Source organism: Podarcis muralis, chromosome 3, assembly GCF_964188315.1.
Source record: "Podarcis muralis chromosome 3, rPodMur119.hap1.1, whole genome shotgun sequence".
In the NCBI taxonomy this organism is placed as follows: domain Eukaryota; kingdom Metazoa; phylum Chordata; class Lepidosauria; order Squamata; family Lacertidae; genus Podarcis; species Podarcis muralis.
This window is the reverse complement of record NC_135657.1, coordinates 30,456,756-30,482,424: the sequence shown is the minus strand read 5'-3', so window position 1 is coordinate 30,482,424 and position 25,669 is coordinate 30,456,756. Positions and strand designations below refer to the sequence as shown.

Sequence of the window (25,669 nt, the reverse complement as noted above, 5' to 3'; positions counted from 1 at the left end):
GGCAGGCTGGAATATTCTTACTTTTAAAAAGAGAAAAGAGCCCCCCACAAAAAAAGACAGAACCAACAAGTTTAAGATTTATTATAGGTTTTTTTATTAGCAAACTTTCATTGGAAAGTTCTGGGTGTGCTAACAACAGCAGGCACATGGGCTTCACTGTTTGGCATATGACACTCAACAGAATTGCACTTTATTGTTATGGTTCTGTTACAATACCAGGAATTTTCAGGCCACAACTCAAAACCAGCCTTTGTTGAAGTACTGTTTTCTATATATTTCCATTTATTCTGGTTAGCCCTCACACCTGAAGCAGTTTGTCGTAAGTTCTGGAGGCACTCAGTTTCAGTTTGTGGATTTTGCTTTGATTTTGACGTTCTGTTTTCGTTCCCATTTACTTCAGTGACTCTTACAACCCATTTGTCTCTGCAGTTATCACAAGAGTCCCTTCTGATTATTAGATACATTTTTCTCCATTTCACAACAAGAGTGAACCAACACCCTTGAAGATAAACAGAGAAGAACTTGCTTCCTTTGGAGGAGTTCTCAAGTTCTCCTTGGCATTTGGAAGACTTTGGGATTGAAACAGTTGCTGTAAGTGGAGAAAAAATATTTCAGGGGCAATTTTAACCTGCTTTGTAGACAGTTACAGTGCAGAACTTGCTGGGGCGGTAGTCACATAACTATCGAAAGAATGATGCAAAGCAGTTGCGCGAACTACAGAACTCTGGCTATGCACATTCCCAGACAAAGGAGAAGAGAGGTAGCATGAAGTTTCATTTGACCCCAAATTTTAACTGCTGGCATGAGTGGGGGCTCCATTTCATGCTCACATGCTTATAATCAACTGAGCAACTACACTGCTGGTTTTGACATAAGAGCTGGCAAGTGGTGTCCTGCTCACCAGAAGACAACATGCCTATCCTGAATTCCTTTTTGCTGCTTACGTTCAGTTCGCTGTTATACGCTGACTGGGGAAGGACGTGCTCATTTGCAAGCCTGCCATCTAAGAGCTCCGCGCACATGTGCGTTTCTTCATAGGTTCTCTTCTCTAACGCGCTGCAGTTGTTGGCATGGCATGCCAAAGGCTCTAATTCGTAATGCTCATGTTCCATGCCCGTTTTTTGACCTCTAGAGTCCAACTGATACTTACTGGCAGGCTGAGCTTTGTTTTGTTCCCCGTCTCCTTTGTTCCCCGACAACGCCTGGGAAAAGGCGCTGCACTGCAGCCTTTTCGGCAGAGGAATCTGACCAAAAGTACCTTGGGGCCCAAGGCAACGGCACATGCACTGGAAGAAGAAGGTCGCAAAGCCCCAACTAATGCACATTATGAGCATCATGAAGGTACCGAGCTGAGTATATGCCAGAACGGTGGAAGGCATCATCATGGCGCCGGCTACAAATGTGGTCAGCGCAGCCATAGCAATTGCCGAACCCATGCGGCTGAGGGAAAATACTACTTTCCCTTCTCGGTCAGGATCGGGAGCTAAGCGGTAAGCAACGCCATAATGGACCGCGAAGTCTACCGATAAGCCGACAGCAACAGAAATGGTGACAGACTCCAAAACATTTAGCTCCCAGCCAAGAAGGACCAACGATCCAACTGTGACAAAAATGGTTCCTGCTATCGAAACTATTGCATAAAGGCTCAGTATGATATTCCATGTGGTGAGCAGCATTACGCTGAACGCAACAGCCACGGAAAGACCCATGGCAATCAAAGTGCCATCAGAGAGACTGTCCTGGAGATCATAGAACTCTAGGTTGCTCACAAACCAGCCACTGCTTAGACCCTCAGGGGCAGTGCTCAGCTCATCCGCAATCCAGGTATCTACCTCTTTGTAGAACTGATGCATCTTCTCGTAAGCCAAGGTGAAGAGGTAGGTGCTCTGGAACTCCAGTACTACTGCTCTGATGGTATCGTTGATGTCAAAGCGAGGCCCCGGGGTTTTGCTGTCTAAATGGTACCCTGTGCTTCTTTCAAGTTCCATAATGGCCCTCTTGATGCATAGCTCAAAAACCTCCTGTTTATAGGGGAAGCTCCAGTGACTGCAGCACGGATAGAGAGCCGGCTCATCACAGTCCTGATTTTCCATCCACTGCTTAAACGTCTCAATGAAGCAGCTCGTGAAGTCCTGCTCTTCTGTTTGGTAGAAAAAGGTCTGATTTCTCAGCCTCTGGCAAAACTTCAGAATCCAGAGCTGTGAGTCTGGGCTTGCAATATTGAAAGTGCTGTCCAGTTTCAGCTTCCCTTTGCTTTTGGGATTTAGGGGGTCCCCGTTATCCTCAGGAGAGACCCCCCAGATAATAGTGATTGGCATATGAAGCTCCTCTCCGTGGTGGACACGTTCAAACATGAACAGCTTTTTGTACTCGGCGTCATAGCGTTCAAAAGGATGGGAAGACCTGAACACTTGAAACTCAGAGAGCTCCAGGGACGGCAGCTTCATCTTTGGATTCACACAGACGATATATGCTCCCCCAACAGTTAAGGCCAGGAACCAGACCAACCAGATGTAGCGAAACCTGATAACTATGTGTGGCAACACTTTCTCGAAAAATATCCGGGATGCTTCCGAGGCTGCGAAAGCAACCTTGCGGAACATTTGGCACAGAACTGTCCAGCAGCTTTTGTTATTGTACACACTTGCCTGAGGCTTTCTGAAGCAACTAAATATATTGAGTAGATACCGTTCGTGTAGCACGACAACTGCAGGTAACCAGGTTACCATTAATACATAGTTCACCAATATGGCGGTGCCAGCATAAACACCAAAACATCTGATTGCTGTAATATTGCTGACATAATTGGCATAGAAGGCAGCGGCGGTGGTAAAACTGGTGACAAACATGGAAAGGGCAGCATGTTGCAGGGTGATGCTCACCGTCTCCGAAGTGGCAGCTTGAGACTTGTCAAATTTCGTGTAGTTCCACACATCGCACAACACGAAAGCATCATCCGCCCCAATACCGACGAGAATAATCAGTGCAGTGAGGTTCATAAAGGGGAAAAATTCAAAATTAAATACTACCCGATAAAGAAAATAAGAAACGATCAAGGAGCTAATTATTGCAAACATAGTCATCAGTGTGATAAACATGGACTTGGTATATATGCACATGACTAAGAGAACAATCACAATGGCTATAGCAGGATACACGGTATCCATTAAAAGGTAATCTTGGAATAAACTATGCTTTATTCCAAACTCAATCCCTGTGATGGTGGTTATTCCATCTGAAGAGTTCCAGTTCTCAAAGTTATCCAGATAGATATTCATCATGCTCTCCCCTTTTTCAGTAGGTGAAAAGAGCATGCTGTACTTTAAAGCTGGTAAGACATAGTCTGTAGTCTTTGGGCTTAGAAAATCTTTGTCTACTAGGTAGTGGAGAATCTGGTAAACAGCATTGTACTTTGTACATTTACGAGGCACATTTGTACACTTGAGTTGGTCCTTCCTTCTGGCTGCCATATCCCAGCAATCTGGTCCCAGGGTCCCATTATAGTAGTATTTGGCACATGTACGGAGCTGCTTCAGAGTGTGAGAAACATCTTTCTCCACAAGCTTTTGACAGGATGATCTGTTGTTTAAAATGGCAATGTAATTGCCTAGCGTCCAGCTGGGGCAGCACGAAGCAGCCGTGGTCCTCTGGCAGAGATCACCAAACTGAGCATGGGATCGTATCTGCGTAAAGAAAGACAGAAAGAATTATAATAAGAAGCAGAAGTGCAAAGCTCAAACACCATTTTAACCATCCTTAAAAATATTAGTTCCAACTGTGGGATTTCTCAAGAAGCATTTGAGTGATTTGGAACCAATTCTTTATGATCACTAATTGCACACACTTTTGAGCTCTGTCCTTCCCTTCTGCACATTTAGCAAGAGCAATTTATACTAAGCAATCAGTGGTTTTGATAGCAAATGAGATGTAATTTTAAAGGTAACATACTTTGGAGACTAAATTTACTGCTCGTAGATTCATTTGAACACATACCAAAAAAGTCAATATACTCCATCAGAAATATATATTTTTTCTGTATACTGAAGGCAAAGGAAAATACAGGCACCGGGAATTCTCAACTGAGCATGCTGCTGTAGCTACATTTATACAAATGTGAGTGCAAATTGGTTAAAACTGGTCACCAGGAAGTCTTGAGTGTATCTTTAACTACAGCCAAGAACAGAAAAATCATCTGATATAAAACAGGCTGACTTGTGTGGACAAAACTGTAATTAAATTTTGCTTCTTTCCTCGGTTCTCAGTCAGGACTATGAATCCTTTCTTCACCAGATCAAGAAAAGGCAACAATGGAGGCAGACAGGTAAGTGGCTTGGTTAAGCGTTTATGTGGTACTTGAATTTCTCAGTCACTTGACACGGCTGCCATTTCACAATGTTTCTAGGGTTATCACACATCTATTAAAGTTGCTGATGACCGCAGGAAAGTCATTTTCCTAGACATATTTAGAAGTTAACTGGCACAAACTGTGGCAAGGCTTCAATACCTTTTCAGACTAGTCTTTTGAACTGGTTCCCATGCTATCTTTTTGCATAGGGAATGTTGGAAGATATCTGTGTCAGGACCCGTCCTACTCTTGAGTAGGACCCTGGCAGAGAAACATGCCCGACTGGCATATTCTCTCCTTCCTGGTCGATCGTTCAGGAGCTTCAAAAGCCTTCTTCTGCCCGAACATCACAGCGACTGATGCCAACAGACATCAGCACAGTTAGGGATCCACAGTGTTTGCGCAGTCAGCATAACAGAACTCAGTAGCTCAGCATTTGGCTAATCTACATTTATTTACATATAAAGCACTCGGAGCATTCTGATTTTGCTGTCTGATGAGAAAGAGGAAGGAGCTAAGAGAAAGAACAGAGGACAATAGTCCCACTTCACAGAATACAGTAACACAATCCTGCCTCCCTCACTTCCCACTCTGTGGAGTCAAAACATACACAGTCATGTGATAGACAACAATCCCATGACTGCAGACACGGGGAATGAATCTCCAATAATCTGAGAGAGTTTCTTGGACAAGTTCAACAACTGTAACATGATGTGACAAAGAGGGTATGTACATACTATATCCCACAAGAGCAACAAACCTGTAACAACCCCCCCCCCCCAAACCTCCAGTGTTACCTTTTCCTAACTGGTCAATGCATTCAGAGAATATACTGCTATGTAGACTCATTCCATCACTCCCAGAAATCAGAATATATATATTTATGGAAATACAGGAGGGATAGGCTCCTTAATTTGTGTTGGCACACCTACTGAGGTGTGGGGATCTTTCTGGCACTGCTATTCAGAGGGCCAGGATACTCATTAGTTAGGCCTGCAAAGCTTCAGAATTAAGTTGTGCCTAATGTACATCTGGACTCACTAGTCAAATTTCCTACTTGGAATGCATAACAAAGGACCAATCCTGGATACACTTATGTACTTTCCCAATATTATCAGAGGATTAGTCTTACTAAGTCACTTACACATGTGCTTAAGCTTTTTGAAAGCCAGGCACATTTCAGACATCCAAACATTCTGGTTTTGAGTCATATTGAAATTGCTTTGGCTGATTATGTGCAATCCTTTTATAGCAGAGGCAAAAAAGAGCAGGATTTAGGAATTCTCCCGATCGTTATAAAAGATTTAATATGGCCTTAATTTTGTCAAACAATTTCAGAACAATAATGACCTAGCATTCCATAAAAACAGGATAATTCACATTTGATTGTTTCCAGATAAAAACACTCACACATGCAAGCTCAGGAAAAAACGAACAACCTAATAAATAAAAGGAAGCACTGGAATGCCATCTCTTTATTTTTCATGGCCCATGTCCAGTTGTATCAGGGAGGATACAACATGAAAGCCCTTCAGGTCAGCCAGACAAGCTGGGAGGAAAAAACTATCATCCACTTTACTTATTCAAGTTCAATCTGAAACTGTGAGTTTGCTTGCTATTTCTCAACACATTGCAGACCTTACATATTTGCTGTTAAAGTAAGCCTCACAAAAGATAAAGATAAATTGGCTGTTAGAACTTGGAAAGAGAGACTTAGCCTGGAACTTATCAAAATACCTCATGAAAACATTGTTTTAGAAATACTGCAAACACATGCAAGGGTTAGGGTCTGTTTTGTTGCTACATCAAAAGGTGTTTCCAAGGCCACTTTGTGCATGCAAGATTATCATTGTGATGTTTTCCACTTGTTCTGCAACATCTAAAGAAAATATTGTGCTTAAATTATCTCTCGGTGGTTTTCAGATTTCTTACACTTCCAATGTGACCATGTGCTCTAGAACCCACACATTTCTTAGTAATACTGTATTGTACAGCATGAGGAACTTGCCGTATTTTTCTGTGTATAAGACAAGGTTTCCCCCCGTAAAAAATAATGTCCAAAATTTCAGGGAGTCTTATACATGTATAGAGCTCCCCCCATTTTCTTAAATTGAAGTCCCCCAAATAAGGGGCGTATTATACACATAAAAATACGGTACCTCTGCTCCTCCAGATGTTGCTGGACTGCAACGTCCATCATCTTCCATTACTTATGGTGGCTAGGGCTGGTGGGAGTTGAAGCCCAACAACATCAGGAGGATAGCAATTTAGCCATCTCTGTTTTAAGGGAAGACTGGTAATGGCAGGCGACCTGTCTTTTAGGGAGCTATATCTATGTTTCGGGACGCGGGTGGTGCTGTGGGTTAAACCACAGAGCCTAGGACTTGCCGATCATAAGGTCAGTGGTTCGAATCCCCGCGACGGGGTGAGCTCCCGTTGCTCGGTCCCTGCTCCTGCCAACCTAGCAGTTCGAAAGCACGTCAAAGTGCAAGTAGATAAATTGGTACCGCTCCAGCGGGAAGGTAAACGGCGTTTCCTTGTGTTGCTCTGGTTCGCCAGAAGCGGCTTAGTCATGCTGGGCACATGACCCAGAAACTGTACGCCGGCTCCCTCGGCCAATAAAGCGAGATGAGCGCCGCAACCCCAGAGTCGGCCACAGCTGGACCTAACGGTCAGGGGTCCCTTTACTTTTTATCTATGTTTCACACTGGAGAATGAGGACACGTTTCCAAGAAACCCCAGAGTTCCTCAGAAAACAGTTTGAAAGCAGCTTGAAAGCAGGCTTTCACATAAATTTCAGGGTGATTAACAGTCATACAATAGAAAGATGTGGGCAGTGGCAGTAAAAGCCCTGCTGTGGACGGGGGCTTCTGATATTTTAGAGACTTCACAGAGGGGTTCTTTTGAGAACAAGTGACCTCCTGGGTATATAAGAGGTAACACCTCAAACCACCTGGTCCCCAAACTGTTTCAAGCCATGTATGTTAGTACCAAAACCCTGAACTTGACCTAGCAAGCATTGTAGATCCTGTGAGCTGGCTGCAGTTCACCCCCCACAGGCAGATTAGCTGCCATATTCTGCACCAGCTACAGCAGGGGTAGGCAACCTAAGGCCTGGATGTGGCCCAATCACCTTCTAAATCCAGCCCGTGGACAGTCCAGGAATCAGCGTGTTTTTACATGAGTAGAATGTGTGCTTTTATTTAAAATGCATCTCTGGGTTATTTGTGGAGCATAGGAATTCGTTCATTTCCCCCCCAAAATATAGTCCGGCCCACCACATGGTCTGAGGGACGGTGGATCGGCCCACGGCTAAGAAAGGTTGCTGACCCCTGAGCTACAGCTTCCAGAACAATGTCAAGGGTTGCCCCCTCAGAGAGAACACTGCAGCAATTCAAACGTGAGGCTACCCTGCATGGTCAAGCTGTCCTGATTGAGAAACTGCTGTAGAAGTCTGTAGAAGGCACTCCAAGACCATCAGTAACAGAGCTGCATCTAGGGCAGGCATGTCAAAAGTCCGTTTTGGGGGCTTAATTTTGCCCACTGGAACCCCATGGCAGTATATGTCTGGGGGTAAAATCCTAAAAAAAAAACCTCAGTACAGTGGTACCTTGGGTTAAGAACTTAATTCGTTCTGGAGGTCTGTTCTTAACCTGAAACTGTTCTTAAACTGAGGTACCACTTTAGCTAATGGGTCCTCCTGCTGCCGCACGTTTTCTGTTATCATCCTGAGGTAAAATTCTTAACCCGAGGTACTATTTCTGGGTTAGCGGAGTCTGTAACCTGAAGTGTCTGTAACCCAAGGTACCACTGTAACTTCAATCCTAAAAAAGCTCAACAACTTTGGTCGGCCCTCACGCATGGTCACTTCATCAAATCTGGCCCCCTTTGAAAAAGTCTGGGCACCCTCAGATCTATGGAAACCCCCAGACCACGCACCTGCTTCTTCAAGGATAGTGCAACATCATACAGGGCAGGCAACTGTCTGACTTCCCTAACCTGGGAACTGCGCACTCACAGAGCTACCTGTTTGCCAGGATTCACACACAGGTTATTTGCCCTCATCCAGCCCACCAATGCATCCAGACATTGATTCAGCACCTGCTTAGCCAGTCCTAATTCTCTGTTATAGTGGAACAGAGTTGGGTATCAGAAATGAATGGATGACACCTCACTCCAAATCTCCTAATAACCAATCCCAATAACTTCATATAGATGTTCAATAGCATTGGAAGCTAATACATTGCCCTGCAGCACTACATAACTCAAAAGCCAGGAAACTGAGAAACACTCATCCAATACTATCTTCTGGAACCTTTCCTGGAGATAAGACCAGAACCATGGCAGAACAGTGCCCGCGGTGCCAATCTCCCAAGGCTGGTCCAAGAGGATACCATGGCTGATAATATCAAAAGCAATGAGAGATTAACCAGAAGCAGCAGGGTCACACTCCCCTCTCCCTCTCCAGGCCAATTTAGTCCCAAACCCTGTTCTAAACCCAAACTGAAATAGTTCTAGACCAGGGGTCAGCAACCTTTTTCAGCAAGGGGCTGGTCCACTGTACCTTGTGGGAAGCCAGAGTATATTTTGGAAAAAAATAATAATGAACGAATTCCTATGCCCCACAAATAATCTAGAGATGCATTTTAAATAAAAGGACACATTCTACGCATGTAAAAACACGCTGATTCCCGGACCGTCCGTGGGCCGGATTGAGAAGGCGATTGGGCCGCATCCGGTCCCCGGGCCTTAGTTTGCCTACCCATGTTCTAGACAAATCTATACATCTCACTTGCAGCATGATTTTCCTATACTGGAATCTCACTTGTGAGTCTGTTTTTAAGAAGCACCCTGGAGAAGATTTCTAGGTCAGTTAAAATCTAAAAGCATATGATCGATTTTTAAAAGGGCTTAAACGTTAGCAATATACAAACTGGGGGCTGAATCCTGTAGCCATTCTGCAGATGGCATTAACATTAAGATTATGTGGGTGCAATGTGTGAAGAATTATAGGATCTTTTCCCAAGCATAAGTAAACCAGATGGCTAAAGCTGATACAGCATGCCCAAGACAATTTGTGTATGACTGGTACACAGCTGGCAATACAATTTATAATATCCTGCCCCCTCTTATGGAAATGCTGGGAATTTAATCAAAGTTTCCATTAAAACACATAATGGCACAGAAAGGAAATAAACTTAAACTTTCAAAACACCAAACCAGTTGGATTTGCTTCCACATGAATTAATGGCATTGACTTGAGTACAGAAGGAGCCAGGCCTTTAAAGGAACATGAACTGGAAAGAGATACGGATAGCAGGCAACAAGAGAGAGACATTAATAAAGATGAAAGACTACAGAAGACATCAATGCCTCATTACTGGGCAAGACAGCCTCAGTTCAAAGATCCAGAGGTTTGCAATAGGGTAGAGCTGTTTTCTAAATACAACACACACTTAAAAACGCCATCTATTTCCATATGGCTTGAACAGCCAATGAATCTTTTAAAAAATGATTCTGTTAGAATAACTAAATGCACTTCCCATTCCCCTAGCTCATTCAGTATTGAAAGCTTTTCTAACCAGAAGCCATCATTTTAATATCTGGGTAATACAGTGGTACCTCGGGTTACAGACGCTTCAGGTTACAGATGCTTTAGGTTACAGACTTCGCTAACCCAGAAATAGTACCTCGGGTTAAGAACTTTGCTTCAGGATGAGAACAGAAATTGCATGGTGGTGGCGTGGCAGCAGCGGGAGGCCCCATTAGCTAAAGTGGTACCTCAGGTTAAGAACAGTTTCAGGTTAAGAACGGACCTCCAGAACGAATTAAGTTCTTAACCCGAGGTACCACTGTATTGTATTGCTACTTCTTCAAATACTCATGATAGAGTCTACAAAGATAGCAAATAACTTGAGAAGCTATCATCTGGTTTAAAAGTAGCCCACGATTTCAACTCAACCCCAGCTAGACATCGTCCTCCTCATCATAATGATAATACAAATTATTCAAGTGCCTCTAAAGTAAACATCCATGCAAGTGTGCTGCAAAGCTGTCAAGCTGCTTGAATAAAATTATGTTATAAAATAAATGGCTTGTTTGCTTTTTTTCCTAGAACTGGAAAAAAAAAAAAAGCACTATTACAAGCTCTTCACCTTGAATTCAGTTATCTTTTGTAATTTTGTGGTGCTTCAAAAGCAAGTTTTTCTTTCATTCTTTTTTCAAAAGCAGATATTAGTATTAAGCAGTAACTGAAACAATTCCCCTTATATCTAGCGTGCAGGTTGGGTTGTGAAAGCCTTGCAACAATGAATGATTACATGAACCCTAAATAAGTTATTACCCATTCATTCCTGCACACACATCCCACAACTGAGTGCACATACTTCCACTTGCATGGATTCTTGCATTGTTGGACATAACAATCCGATAACCCACAAAAATCTAGTTTTCCATTTCCCCACCAGCCCACTAAGCAGCACTGAGAGGGGCAAACTACACGTGACACCAATCATGTGGTTTGTCTGTGGCTTTTCTTTCGGAAATAGCCAGCACAGGACACCAAGCCCAGATTGGGACCATGGTGTGAGGAGCAGGGGGACAACAGTACTTTTCTCTCCTGCTACAGTCCCAATCTGGACTGGACCCCAGCACATGCAGTTTGCATGGTGACCCAATCCAGATCAGGACAATGAACCAACCATATTTTGAGGCTCCAGCACCTGTCAAAGTATACCAACTACCGTAGATTCAGAGAGTGACAAGCTCACATATCATAGATACACAATATGAACATACTCGCTTCACTTTACCAAAGACCTTGCATCAGTTAAGGTCCATTAGTTAAAACCAGACTTCATTCTCAACTATATGCAACGTTAACTTCTAACACATGCAGGAGGAACTCACGGAGTCCCTGAGGCTGCCTGTTACTTTTTACATTTTGGTTCCTTGGGGGAATAAAAAAAGGCCCTAACTATTTTGATGATGGAAAACATTCTCTCCTGATCAGAGCAGTCAAGACCAAAGTGTCTTCTTTCATCCCCCTGTGCTCTGAAGAGGAAGCAAACTTTGCTTTCTCAGAACACCATGATCTGGATTGAATTATTTTGGGGGGCTGCAGGGGGGGGTATTTACGCAAGTTACTGTATATATGTCTGTGTTCCCTATTGCCAACCTATTCCCTTTTGGACTTACAAACCTAAGCAACTCGCGGAATCACACACAACAAAACAACTTAAGGAAGTATTGTAAACGGGCAAAAAGTGCTTCCTCGCCAAGATGACAAAACAATCAATGAGAAAGACAAAGTCTTATTCTGAAAATTGCATACTAAATCCTGCTCCTCTCCTCAGACAAAGTATTCAGAATAGGAATGGGTAGAAAAAAATGAAACAGACAGCACTGTTAACCTTGAGAAGGGGTCATAAAGAAATGTTGGGCAGCATTATCATCACCAGTGTAAAAGGCAAAGTTTCTTTTGTCCTAATGGTTGCCTGCCAATAAGTACGCTGTGACAAGTAAGACTTTAGGAATTATCAAAGACAAGAACACGAAGTTTCACATTTAGCCATATGAAAATTTGATATCTGTACTTACTCTCATATTATCCACATTGCACATTGATTTTATTGCAGGTAAATTCCACAAGTTATTTCCATCTGCTGATGTAAATACCACTCGGGAATAGCGATCACCTGAAATAAGATTGACATATCAAGAAGGTTTCTGATGTTATAGACCTTGAGAGTTAAAGTGTAGAGTATGTTCTCAGTTCAGTAGCACCCTGGGACACTCTGTCTTAGTCTAAAAAGGTAAAGGTACCCCTGCCCGTACGGGCCAGTCTTGCCAGACTCTAGGGTTGTGCGCTCATCTCACTCTATAGGCTGGGAGCCAGCGCTGTCCGCAGACACTTCCGGGTCACGTGGCCAGCGTGACAAGCTGCATCTGGCGAGCCAGCGCAGCACACAGAAACGCCGTTTACCTTCCCGCCAGTAAGCGGTCCCTATTTATCTACTTGCACCCGGAAGTGCTTTCGAACTGCTAGGTTGGCAGGCGCTGGGACCGAACAACGGGAGCGCACCCCGCCGTGGGGATTCGAACCGCGACCTTTCGATCGGCAAGCCCTAGGCGCTGAGGCTTTTACCCACAGCGCCACCCGCGTCCCTGTCTTAGTCTAACCCACCTCAAAAGGTTGTTGTGGGAATAGGATGGGTGTGGAGAAGCATTTACGCAGTCTTGGAACTTCATGGAGGAAAGGCGGAATTATAACGTAATGAATAAAATATATAGCCTAGCTAAATTGGTGTGCCTAAAACATCTTCTGTACAATATTAACATATAGAAACTAATTGCCAAGAAAAGCAGCACATAGAAACTGGGGGATGTTTTATAAAGTTAACATTCATTTTCAGAAGCGTTGAGTTTGTAATAATCAGTTGCTAGAGTCAAGTGTCTTATTTTAGTGCATACACTTTCAGTATCAATATACTTTGAAAAATAGCGCCAAAGTGACCAATGTGTTATTGGCGTGAGTGGGTTGGGCTGAAAGGAGGAGGAGGAGGATTTACACCTCTCCCATTTGTTCTAGCACCAAGGAGAAGCAAGCATTCAGCTATCCATTTACTTCCAGTGGTGAGAAAGGAGGACATGCAAAATGCCCTTTCTTCCCACACCACAAACTTCACAAAGCTGCAGCTAGTAAGGAAGTAAAAAATTGATTTCCTGGAAATATCGTGCAGGATTCATCTTGTGAACCCTGATAGCAGAAGCCATGTGCAGGACTTCTGTTTGTGTGACGTCTCCTTCCCTGTGTGCCCCCCACAATGTGTTTGGGGGGGTGTATCTAGAGACTCCCCAGACAGTGACCGCAGAGGGGAGAGATGATTGTTCTGTCTGATATGCTTGTGTAGACCCACTGTTTCTAGTACCAGGACACTGAATTCCACACATGCACATTTTTGTATCACTAGTGGGGGACGACGACGACAAGTGCATGGTGATAATCTCTAAATGTGGTAAGAACTTGTAGCTTGGTAATCATCCCTTGCTTTTCACAAACTGAAAAGAACATTTCCTGGGAAATTGAAAAGGTCAATAGATAGCACCAACTGTAAGTAAAATATTAGTTCATCTTCCTCACATGCTTTAGATCAGGCATAGGCAAACTCAGCCCTCCAGATGTTTTGGGACTACAACTCCCATCATCCCTAGCTAACAGGACCAGTTGTAGTCCCATAACATCTGGAGGGTCGAGTTTGCCTATGCCTGCTTTAGATTCATTTCCTAACATTTTAGCACACTTAACACTCACTTGGAATGTCGCAGAAAAAGCTGTCCTTGTGGAAATTCCAGTCTGCTTCCCTCTTCTCTCTTTCATAGTGATCATCTGAATATCGGTTATCTCGATGGCTAAGAGAGAACAATTTTTCATCTTTGAAAATATAGCATTCGAACAGCTTACACTTTTAACAGTTATCTTTGTTTCAATAGTAACTGCACAAAAGGCGGCAGGGGAGGGGGGAGTGCCATGAAGATACATGTACTCCAGTTTTGTTGGGTGCTAAAGACATACCTCTTTACTCAGATGTTTGGAACTTCTTGAGGGTGTCACTGGTTAAGGTCAGGAAAATCTGGTTGGCAGAACAGTTTTTGGCAGGGATGGGGAACTTATGTCTCCCACCACCTGCAGGATAACTCTGACAGGTGGGTGGAGCAACCCACCCATGAATCACTTAAAAATAAATTAATTAAAAGATAGCTGAATGCGGGAGGGAGGGGGATGAATAACTATCCACAACCAAACAAAGAACAAGCTGCTACCACCATGATTTTCAAGAACAGTTCTATCCTTAAAAGAACACTAACATAAAACAGGGTCAACCACATCATTACTCTGTGTTCTCTGCTTTTTATACTAATATGGGCATACTGCCCCATTACACATTTCGGCTGTGGCTGCTGGGTAAAGTAAGAATTCCCTAAGAAAATAAATCAAGTTTCACATGACTTCTAGGGTTTAAGAATTCAAATATTCAAAATAGTTCTTTATATCACTGTAAATGTTTGTTAGCATGCCACCTTGTTATTAACACTGACCATGGCTTATGATTAAGAGAGCAGTGCTATTTTTGTTGTATGGGGGGGGGGGGAGGAGAGGTTTAAAATAAGCTCCCACATTTCGTTTCATACGATATGTAAGTGGAAAACAACAGCAGAAGAGAACATGGTTGAAAAGCTCTTACCTCTTAGCCTGCTCATCTGCGTATTTGAAAGGATAGTTTGCTAAGGTTGCTTTGTAGCCTGTGTTTTTCACCATATTATTCCAGGTAACCAGCCGCTGTCCTATTGCAGTTCCTCTTGGCTCAAAACCCTATGGCAAAACATTAGAGAGCTTTTTTAGCGCATGCTATCCTTCTATTTGAAAAGGATGTTAGCAAGTCCAATTGATGAGAAACCTTCATTAGAAAGCCCTCTCTCTGCAGTCCTATGCAACAAATTCCTATATAACAAATTCACTACCACCAAGTCTTGCTCTTCCATAGGCCAAGGTAGACACAGATTGAGCATTCTGGGGACCAGTGGATAGAAATGTTTAATTATCCTCCCCTCTTCCCTCTCCATCCCCACCGGGGGCCTTGCAAAGGTCACCTTTGGGAAGCTGCTATTTGCATTGAAAGGGAAGCTCCCATAGGTGACAATGGAGATTACATTTGAAACTTCAGAGGGATTATTTTTGTTGGGTTTGTGGCAGAGAGCACGAGAGCGCAAATATGAGAGTGAAACTTCTCCAGTCCAAGGTCCCCAGGCTGCTCGTTAACACCATTCACGCAATTAATGGTGTGCCTAGCGTGGTTCTTAGTTGTTTGAGAGTTTTCCTACAATGTATTCAATCCCTATGGTAGTCCAAGAGGGAAAATATAGCTGCTCAAGTAATAAGCCTACAAACTGTGATGTCTAGACCCTGGCTGAAATATAGCTTTAGGTGTGCCTGCAATAAAATGAAACTGTCTAAAGCTTGCCAACGGTTGTTTCTTTAAAAATAAGATAAAATTAGAGGGCTTGGACTCATATCCTTGCCATATCCTTGCCTTGTTTAACCATTTATGGATTCTTATGTCTATGCCAACAGTGGCACATTTAATGTCTAATGAGGAGCACGCTACAGCCGACTTCTCCTAAATAGTTCAAACAGATGGTTCTGCGACAACTTTTAATAGTGTAGTTATTCTCTCCCCCTGCCCCCAGCCCAGAAGACTCTCCGTACCTTTGATGGCTTGTTTTTTATTGTTAGCAAAGCCGATTCCTAACCAAATATTCCTCTTTCATCTTCATGCTGCCATTGTTTGCATGCTCTGTTGTCTCTGTCTCGAGAGACCACACAATTCCCATATTGCTCACACTGGGCTTTGAAATGTATGAAGCTGTTCTCCAATAACCTAAGCATGTGTAGACGTGCTCCACATGAAAAAACAATACCCCTGAGACCGTGCAAAGCCACCTCCATAATAGTTGCTACATGCAGCGATCCATCAGTACGAAGTGCCCCACTACTGGCTGCCATCATCTGGTTTGTCTCCATGTGACTGTAAAAACACTCTATCAGAGTTTCATTGCAGTACAGAGAGAAACTGACAGCGTTCAATACACGTGCAAAAATCTGCACCCAGTAGTTTGCTGCATGAGCAGCTAAGTTATGCAGTCATGGGGATTGTGTTAAGCAGGCTGTGATTTCCACAACCCCTTGTTCATTGTTGTATTGCCACTGTTTTCCTCTTTACTGTCTCTGATTACCAAAATGCCTGACCACTGAGGCTAAATGCCAGGCAAGAACAGAAGACTGCAACAATTTCATTGTGGTGTAGTAGTAGTAGTAGTAGTAGCAGTAGTAGAAGAAGAGTTTGGATTTGATATCCCGCTTTATCACTACCCAAAGGAGTCTCAAAGCGGCTAACATTCTCCTTTCCCTTCCTCCTCCACAACAAACACTCTGTGAGGTGAGTGAGGCTGAGAGACTTCAGAGAAGTGTGACTAGCCCAAGGTCACCCAGCAGCTGCACGTGGAGGAGCAGAGACACGAACCCGGTTCACCAGATTACGAGTCCACCGCTCTTAACCACTTTGACCTGAGAGACCAGGGATCAAATCCCCACCCAGCCGTGAAGCTCACTGGGTGATCTTGGGCCAGGTTAGCCTGACCTAACTCATAGGGTTGTTGTGAAGAGAAAATGTGGGGAAGAGACATGTGCACCTTCTTGGAGGAAAAGTGGGATATAAATGTAACATAAAACCCCACTGGGTGATGACCCCAAGGGTCATCTAGTTCACCCCACTGCAATGCAGGAATCTCATCTAAAGATGTTATCGGCCCAGAGTTGTAAAGATGAGAAAGTCCCTACCAGAGAAGAATGGCAAGCCAAGTTGATGGACTATGCCGAGATGGCAAAGTTGACTGGAAAACTCAGAAACCAAAAGGATTAAAACTTTATAAAAGAATGGGAAAAATTTACAAGTTATTTAGGAGGCCACTGCACGCTGATGGAAACAAGAGCAGGATTTTGACACACTTGTAGTGTAAAAAACATTGTGGTTTGATATAAAAACTGGAGTGCAGATTAATATGCACAGTTGTAGATGTTCAAAATAAGACTTCATAGACGGGATTGGGGGAAGTTGCAAGATTCAGAGAATCTCCACATACAGTATTACTCTACTGATGTGAGTTTATTTGCATTTTTTATTTGTAAAATTAATAAAATGTCTTTAAACCCCCCCAAAACTAAAGATACTCAGAAGTTCTTCACAAAGGTTCCCCCCCCCCTGCTTAAACTGCATCCTCCCAAAATTGCCTCAGGAGGGGTCGGCAAGCAGGGGCGGAAGAGGATTGTTCCATTGGGTGATCTGTTATGCTTACACAGACAGAATGTTTCTAATAGTGTAATGTTGAACTCCACCCATTGACTTCAATGCGTCTACTCCAAATATGATTACACAATACTTTTGGTAAACTCATTTTAAAATTTAACAGGATAGATATTCCATGTACCATTTCATAACACTGATGGTGTTATACTCTATAATCTAGTCATTACCATTTAATAAACCCATAATCTTCCTTTTACTGGAGTTGCCTTCTATACAGCACATTCAAAACTCAAATTATTTTCAGAGGTGCTGCTGGAAGAAATCTTTTCAATTTGTGTGTTATTGATTAAAAGGTTCAGCAGCTGCGCAGACATATTTGAAGACATCTGGGCTCAACTACCAAACTTCATAAATATTCAGATTTGGCATTTTGATTTGCGCACATCTGTATTTGAAAGCAATATAATACATTTGCTGAGAATTCTTACAGCTCTCTGCTTACCATTACTGCTGGAAATAACACAACGATTTGACAGCACAAGATGATAATGTTTACTTACCAATAATGGATCAGAGAAGTCTGGAAGATCTGGGACTAGTATTCCAACCAATGCACACACCACAATTAACACAGTACACATGCCTAAAACCACCACCGGCCAGTCAGCTATCAGAGCTGCATAGCTAGAAGAAAATGGAAAATAACTATTTAAAAGGGGAAGGTTCGTGTGTGTGCGCGCGTGCGCGTGCGTGTGTGTGTGTGTGTGTGTGTGTAGAACCAAGGAGAAGATAAATTTTACTTTACATCTGTTTTTATTTCATGAAGGTAAAAAAAAATGTTTGTGGCAATTTAGGAGTGGCACTTCCAAAATAAATCAGGCTGATAACCAATGTTGCACGAATGCAACAGGACTACTGCTTCCTCTCATTCTACCTGCAGTCTCCCCTGTGTCCCCTAAATCTGCTCCAGGGTATTGTGAGATTTTTAAAACTTCTTCCTCAAGTTCATGTTTTTGGTCTGGTCAGAATATTTCCAAATTCAATACCAAAAGTAAACCCCATACAATGTTAGAACATGAGAAGGGCTAGGCTCCAGCTCCTCTGTAAAGGGTTTCAGGGATTTAATGTAATTATATTGCAAAACATGGAAATGTAATTTTGGGCCCAGTTAACTCAAACACGGTGGCTCGGACATAAAAGGAAACAGTACTGTATTACTCCGTGCTTGAAGAGTTATATCCAGTTTTAAGGCTAGCACCAACAAACTGAAGAAGATTTATCTGGTATGCAAGACACAATTAAAAGGTAAAAGACTGGCCATATTTACTTAAAGGAAAGAAGACTGAAGAGGGCCAAATAAGTAGACCATTGCCATGACAAAGAGGTCACATGCTTACCAGATGTACAAAAAAAAAGGATGAAAAACATGGATTCAAATTGCAGCAAAGCAAATTTAAGGTGGATATCAGAAAGGATTTTCCAACTATAAGAATTTTAGGGCAGTTACCCAGAGACGTTGCAGCGAGTTCTTCCATAAAGGTTATTAGAATACCGATCAGTTGTCTAAGGAATCTTGCATTTATTGGGACTGGTGTGGGTCCATGCTGGGAGTTAATTCCAACAATATGTTCTGACAATATTGCGTTGATGTGAGATTTCAACTGCTCTTTTGTGAACTGGAACATTCCAACTTGCAAGGGGGCAATCTTAGAAGAATTAGCTGCTGTGTTGCACTGCTCACAAAAGTAGGCAACTCAGACGAACCTTTATTTTATTTAACACACAAAAATATGCCAACAGTGTATTGTTGGACATCGGTATGACTGTTTTGGGCATCTTGGGCAATGTTTAGGAATGCCTACTCCGGCAAGTTTCTCTTTTCACTTAACAGATTTCTCTTTAACATAAGCTGTAAGGCAGAATGCTTTAACTGTCTTTGCAGGCAGTTATCTTCCTCAGCTAAGGAAATGTGAATTCAGCAAAAGGGGAAGAGATGCCAACTGCTACTCTCAGCAAAAGTTTGCTGCCTAAGGACATAAGCATGTGTTGTTTTGTGTCTGCTAGCAACTCTTATGGCTTCTTGTTTTTGTTTTTCTTATTAACAAACTGGGAACAAAAAGCGAATGTTTTGAACGGTCTTCATTAGTGAATGACTACAAAAATGCACAATCAATTTCACCAGAAAAAAAGGAGAGAAACTAGGAAGGATTAGAAACAGGGACAATACCCCCCCCCCCCTTACAAATGGGCTGAATCTATTCTTCAGGCTGCTTCTGATAATGTTTGCTACAAAAAATAAAAAACAAAACAAAACATTTAAACAAAAACTGATAAAAGGTGGTGACGTCAACCTTTCTCTAGCATGTGTGTGAGACAAGCAGATTTGTGTATTATATAACCAAGGCAGAGAAAATTAACAGTGGGAAAGGTAACAAAAATAAAACGCTCTAGTCACTCTTGTCGGCGGTCCATCCCTACCTACACTGTTTGATACAAACTTTGTTTAGATTTTTTAAAATTAAAAACCCACATTTATTCAAAAGTTACAATATAGCTTTGTCCACTGCCATAATATTACAGAATGATCACTCCAAACTTTGTTTAGATGAAGAAGAAGAGAAGAGTTTGGATTTGATATCCCGCCTTTCACTCCCTTTAAGGAGTCTCAAAGCGGCTAACATTCTCCTTTCCCTTCCTCCCCCACAACAAACACTCTGTGAGGTGAGTGGGGCTGAGAGACTTCAAAGAAGTGTGACTGGCCCAAGGTCACCCAGCAGCTGCAAGTGGAGGAGCGGAGACGCGAACCCGGTTCCCCAGATTAGCAGACTACCGCTCTTAACCACTACACCACACTGAGCATTGTGGGTTGAGAGATTGTTTGATAGAAATTTAGTCTTCAGCTTAATACAATGAAGGTCTTACTTTCCCGCCTCTGTCTCTTGTTTGTGGCTTGTTTTCGATTAATTTTGTATTCTTATGATCATTCGTCACCCTGCACACCAAATTTATATACAAATTAGTCACATCAGGTGGTGATGTGGTCAAGACTATGAAGGTATCGTCCGGAGTGCCCCTCAGCCCCCAGGATTCTTGCCACACCAGATCACAGTATTTATACTTATTTGGCTTCCTTATTACTTAAGTCCTGAGGTGGATTGGACTAGTACACAAAAGATGTTTCCATGTATTCCATGAATAAAAACCACAGAAGAGAATATAAAGCATGGAAATAATTCACATCTTACCTTTTTGGCCACGTTAATGTTCTGGCTGGCCTGAAAACCGAAAGAAAAATAACCTTAGATAGATAACATATATACCAATGCCCAGTAATTTCCCTCACCTCAACATTTTATAGAGATCAGCAAGAGGCAGTGAAGGGATTAAACTAATACGATAAGTTTGCTTTTCAAGGATCTATCCTGTGTTAGTATTTTGATGCAGATGTACTTTGTCATTAAGAGCTTGCAAAACCAAGGCAAATTTTACAAGTTAAATAGAAAATTGGGGGGGGGGGGGCACGTGAGATGATCCACAGCACTTCCTTTCCTTTCTACTGAATGTATTCTGGAAACATTTCCCAAGTCGATTTCCAAAGTCAAGCTCATACCTAAGACACTCTATACAACACTGATTTTCTTGGCTAACAGGAAAGAAACAAATAGGAAATTAAAAACCTCTATTCTTAGATCGTTTAAAAGCAGTTTGCTTTTAAACTGTTATACATTAAATATGCAAATATTTCATGTACATACCAAAATACAATACACATTATCTTTACTTGGATCCGTAAGTACAAATATGCCAATATTATTTTAGTAAGAGAACGTGGCCAAGAGTTCTGAGCTGTTTGCTCCCTTCAAACAAACAAACAAACAAACAAACAAACAAACAAACAAGAGGTCATGCTCTGATTTAGAAAAAGCAATTCAAGTTTGGGTTTCCAAACTCTAATCAGATGACTAAAAAAGGGTCTCCTGGGAAAGCTGAAAATCCTCTGAAAAATGCCAGATATATGGACATGACAAACAGATGTTCAGAAATAACTTAAGCCAAGGCTTCAGGTAAAAAAAAAAGAAACGTTACTTCACATTGAAGGTCAACTCTAAAAGGTGCTTCTGTTTGCTCCTAAGCTACTGAGTTGGTGGATAGTTTTTGAAGGAAGGTTATTGTGTTTCTAGTTTTGAAAGAAGATAGTCTTCAAAATTGCTATATGATAATGCTATTTGTGAAACCATGAAAAGCAACTATGAATTCAAAGACCATCACAATTGATATAGTGGCCCACATTTGACAATGCAACCAACAATAGTGTGTTCTTAAACACATGAGCCTCAGTCTTATGCACTCCATCTTCTTCAGTCCTTAATATACACATTTCTTCAATATGTAACAGAAAATGCCTACACTTGGATCTAGGGCAAAGCATGTGGGGACCTAGCCGTGCTTTATCACTGCTTTAATTAGGCATTCTATAGAATTCATTATACTGCTATGTTGTACCAAGCCCTGCTTGGAATGAACTTTTTGATAACATTTGGATAATGTGTGGATAAATTACATTAATCCACAATTCTCTCATGGGGAGTCAGGAGTGTTTGCCCTTCTCCACAAAGCAGTTGGGGAAGGTGTTCTTGACAAACCAAGCTGGAGCATAAAAAAGACCTTTTAAAACTGTGCATATCATCCATTAACGCAGCGGGAAAATTCTATTTTGCTATGCCTTTCTACATTTAAGCATAACAGAAAAGACTGTTGAAGTCGAAGATGGATAATGTTCCTAACCAACATAATAAAGTCGTCATAAAACAGCTGCAACGTATTGGTTACAGTGCAGGGCTTCATTCTGGTGCACAGCTTTTTTAATGCATACTTTTGGAAACAAAACAGTTTGATAGCAGGTGTGACCTTTAACATTTCAGACTTGAAGGACTTAATCATCGCTTTTGTGCACCTCAAATATGCTTAAAGCCACTGAGTTGGTAGAAAAGGGAACATAGATGCAAGCTGGGATCTCTCCAGAACAATTTTGGGCATATCCATCGGCCTGGACAGATCGTGTGTGTGTGTGTGTGTGTGTGTGTGTGTGTGTGTGTGTTTAAACACTTTCAGCATGCCATGTCACCAAAAGCTTTTCAAACTCCTTACTTTTTATATTATTTAAGAGTGGCTTGCTTTGAAGTATTGCTGGGGAAAGGTAAGGGTGGTTCCTGCTTTTTGAAAACAAAATGCTGCACTGCAACTATTTGGATTCATGTCCTTGTTTCCCAGAAAGATGTTGTGTGCATTATTTTTAAACGCTATCTCAAATAAAGTCATACTCAGCATAGGCCCATTGAAATCAGCAGACTTAAGTCCATTCGTTTCAGAGGGTCTCCTCCAAGTATGACATAAGAAATAAATACTGGCAGAGATACTCACTGATAGCTTATGGTCTCTGAAGAAATTAATTTGTTTTGCTCAAGAACAGAATTCGGGTCTCTGGGCTCTGCTTAATAAACTAACTCTCTAAATCGTATACTATGGAGAGAGTTCAAGGTTAAGTTAGTAAACCAACTCAACATTCAGAATGATGAGAGAGAAGACTGCTTTGGCAAAACTACTGCCATCATTTTCAAGATGAAGCAGAAAGGGAAATTGTATTATTTGCAAAGTTCAAAAATCAATTTGCGGGAAATCCATCCAATAAACATTAGATAGTCACCAGGGCTAGCTGGCTGAATTAGTCCTACTTGGGCCAGCGAGGAGGCCAGGGGAGAATTAGCTATGGGGTCCTAGAGCAGGTAATCTTCATAAAAGGGGAGGGGGAGGAAAGAGAAGGGGAAATAAAAGATCAGGCTGAATTCAAATTAAAGGCCAGGTGGATTAACTCTGTTTTACAGGCCTGGTGAAAGGAGGCTAAATCCTGAAGGGCCCTAGTCTCCTGGGACAGAGCATTCCACCAGGTCGGAGCCATCACTGAAAAGGCCCTGGCCCTGGTGGAGGATAGTCTGACTTCCTTAGGGCCCGGGACCTCTAAACTATGGTTATTCATGGACCTTAAGGTCCTCTGCAGGGCATACCAGGAGAGGTGGTCCCGTAAATACGAGGGTCCTAAGCCACATACTGTAAATATAGGGCACATGAAAGCAACTATAAACACTTACCTGGGGTAGTATAAACATGATAATGTTTAATGATGCTTTCTTCCCTACAAACCCTTACCTTCCAACTTTTGAGAGTTCACATTCAGAGGTTCAAGTGTTATTTTATATGGCTCCACTACTATATATATAATTTAAGTCATGAGTGCATATTAAGCTGATCCATGAACTTTAAGTGCTTACAGTTCAATACAGATGATGATTGAAGGATGCTGGCATTCTGACAAATGCGGAACAAATGTTCTCTCTAAATTTATACAGTGCCACAGTTAAAGCTTCATATGCTTGGCTAGCAGTTCTGAGAAAAAGCATCCAATTGTATTTTGCCCCCAGCTCTGCCTAAAGATGGACATGACTTTTCTTCTCACGTTGTGTCTTGTCACTCATAAATAGGCCTGTATTCCTTCAAGGTTCTACTGCTTGGGTTCAAATATACATAGAGCACAAAATTGGTACAGGATGCTGTAGCTTGCTTAATAATGGGTGATTGGGGTGCATATTAACAGAAGCTTTCCTGTCAGTCATGTTGGCTTCAGATGATTTCTAACTTTGTCTTTTGCTCCAGTATGTTGAAGTCAGTGAAAGTAATGGAAATCCAAAATAAATGGTTATAATTGAAGCTTTATATTTAGATGGGGAAAGGGATTTGCACCTAATTACGAACTCGTGTTGGAAAGTGGTGGTTTGGGGAGTGCCAACACTATTATATTCTATCGTTAACAGTGGCATCTGCAATAGTTGCAAGCTATTTTACATTTCCCTAAGCACAACACTGACTCACATTGCACCAGTGTTCATCAATATGATTGAGTTTCTAGCTAAGAGACAGCATATCAAGACAAACCCTTTAGTTCATGGAAGATGAACACAGCATTCAAGATGTTATTGGGCTCCAACTCCCCATAAGACCCAGACAGCATGGCCAATGGAGAGGGAAAATGGGAGTTGTAGCCCAATAATAGGGGGGAGGTACTTCATCCCTGCTTGAGCATAATGTGAAAAATCCCAGTATTTGCAGGTTTTTGGATATAGGTAGGTAAACATAAATGACTCCCTGGACGGTTAAGTCCAGTCAAAGGTGACTATGGGGTTGCAGCGCTCATCTCGCTTTTAGGCCGAGGGAGCCAGTGTTTGTCCACAGACAGCTTTCCGGGTCATGTGGCCAGCATGACTAAACTGCTTCTGGCGCAATGGGACACCGTGACGGAAACCAGAGTGCACGGAAATGCCGTTTACCTTGCCACTACAGCGGTACCTATTTATCTACTTGCACTGGTGTGCTTTTGAACTGCTAGGTAGGCAGGAGTTGGGACCATTGTGCAGATTCGAACTGCCGACCTTCTGATCGGCAAGCTGAAGACGCTCAGTGGTTTAGACCACAGCGCCACAGCATGGAAGAGGGAAATCTTGCTGTAATTAAAGAAAAGTAGCTCTCATTATGACTGTAACTTTTGGAGCAGAGGGAGCCTGACTCGCACCAAGTGGGCAATATAGTCAACTGCAGGAAAGTTACAGGGAAAAGGTCTATGCCAGGGGTCTGCAACCCGCGGCTCCGGAGCCGCATGTGGCTCTTTTACACCTTTGCCGCGGCTCCGGGGCGGATACTAGCGAGGGGAGGAGGTGCATTATGCGCCCCGACACTCCCCACTGTGACGGGCGCTGTACTGGCTGTGACGTCGCATGGGGTGGGGGCAGTGCATGCGTTAGTCATGCACCGTCCCGACGTCACCTTCCCGCCCGCTGTCAGATTGCGGCTCCGGAGATATATTTGTTTTAAATGTCGCAATGGTTTTGCAGATCCCAGTTGTTTTTTCCTTCGGAAATGGGTCCAAGTGGCTCTTTTTGTCTTAAAGGTTGCAGACCCCTGGTCTATGCATACTGAACAGCACTCTCATTTTCACCCAATAAAAACAATGGAAAAACTCAAGATAAATGTGTATCAAAGTTGTCACGCCACCACCAAGTGCCTTTCATTGTCAATTTGATCCTGCCACTCTGTCTTTCAATATCATTGCAAAGTCCCTGATTTTCATGTTATTTCTTACAATTTGCCTGCCACTATGCTAATAGAAAACCACCAGAGCAGTATATAGTGAAACGTAACTACATTAGCTTAATCTAGAAACTGGTACATTGGTTGTGCTAGTGAAAATGTTGTCCCCATATGCTGGGATTTGTATCTTAGTACAGCTTGCATTGCCTCTAGCCTTACCTAAGATTTTACTAATGTTCCCTTCCCTGTATCATATTTGGGTAATGGGTCTGCATTCTTTACTCTCTTAAGAGACTGATGGTTAAACCAGATCCCCTTTCCGCAC

General features: G+C 42.4%; 1 protein-coding gene across 1 annotated transcript in view; it reads right to left on the bottom strand.

The window, feature by feature from the left end:
* Positions 1-461: 461 nt before the first annotated feature.
* The window catches only part of DISP1 (dispatched RND transporter family member 1), an 83,637-nt gene continuing 58,429 nt past the window's right edge, over positions 462-25,669 (bottom strand). Inside the window, exons 3-8 of the mRNA XM_028724565.2 lie at positions 20,454-20,483; positions 17,769-17,892; positions 14,590-14,717; positions 13,659-13,756; positions 11,945-12,042; positions 462-3,683 (exon numbers count right to left, since the gene is read on the bottom strand). Of these exons, the coding sequence (XP_028580398.2) occupies positions 774-3,683; positions 11,945-12,042; positions 13,659-13,756; positions 14,590-14,717; positions 17,769-17,892; positions 20,454-20,483 (3,388 nt within the window). The 3' untranslated portion in view covers positions 462-773. The remainder of the gene's footprint in view (positions 3,684-11,944; positions 12,043-13,658; positions 13,757-14,589; positions 14,718-17,768; positions 17,893-20,453; positions 20,484-25,669) is intronic.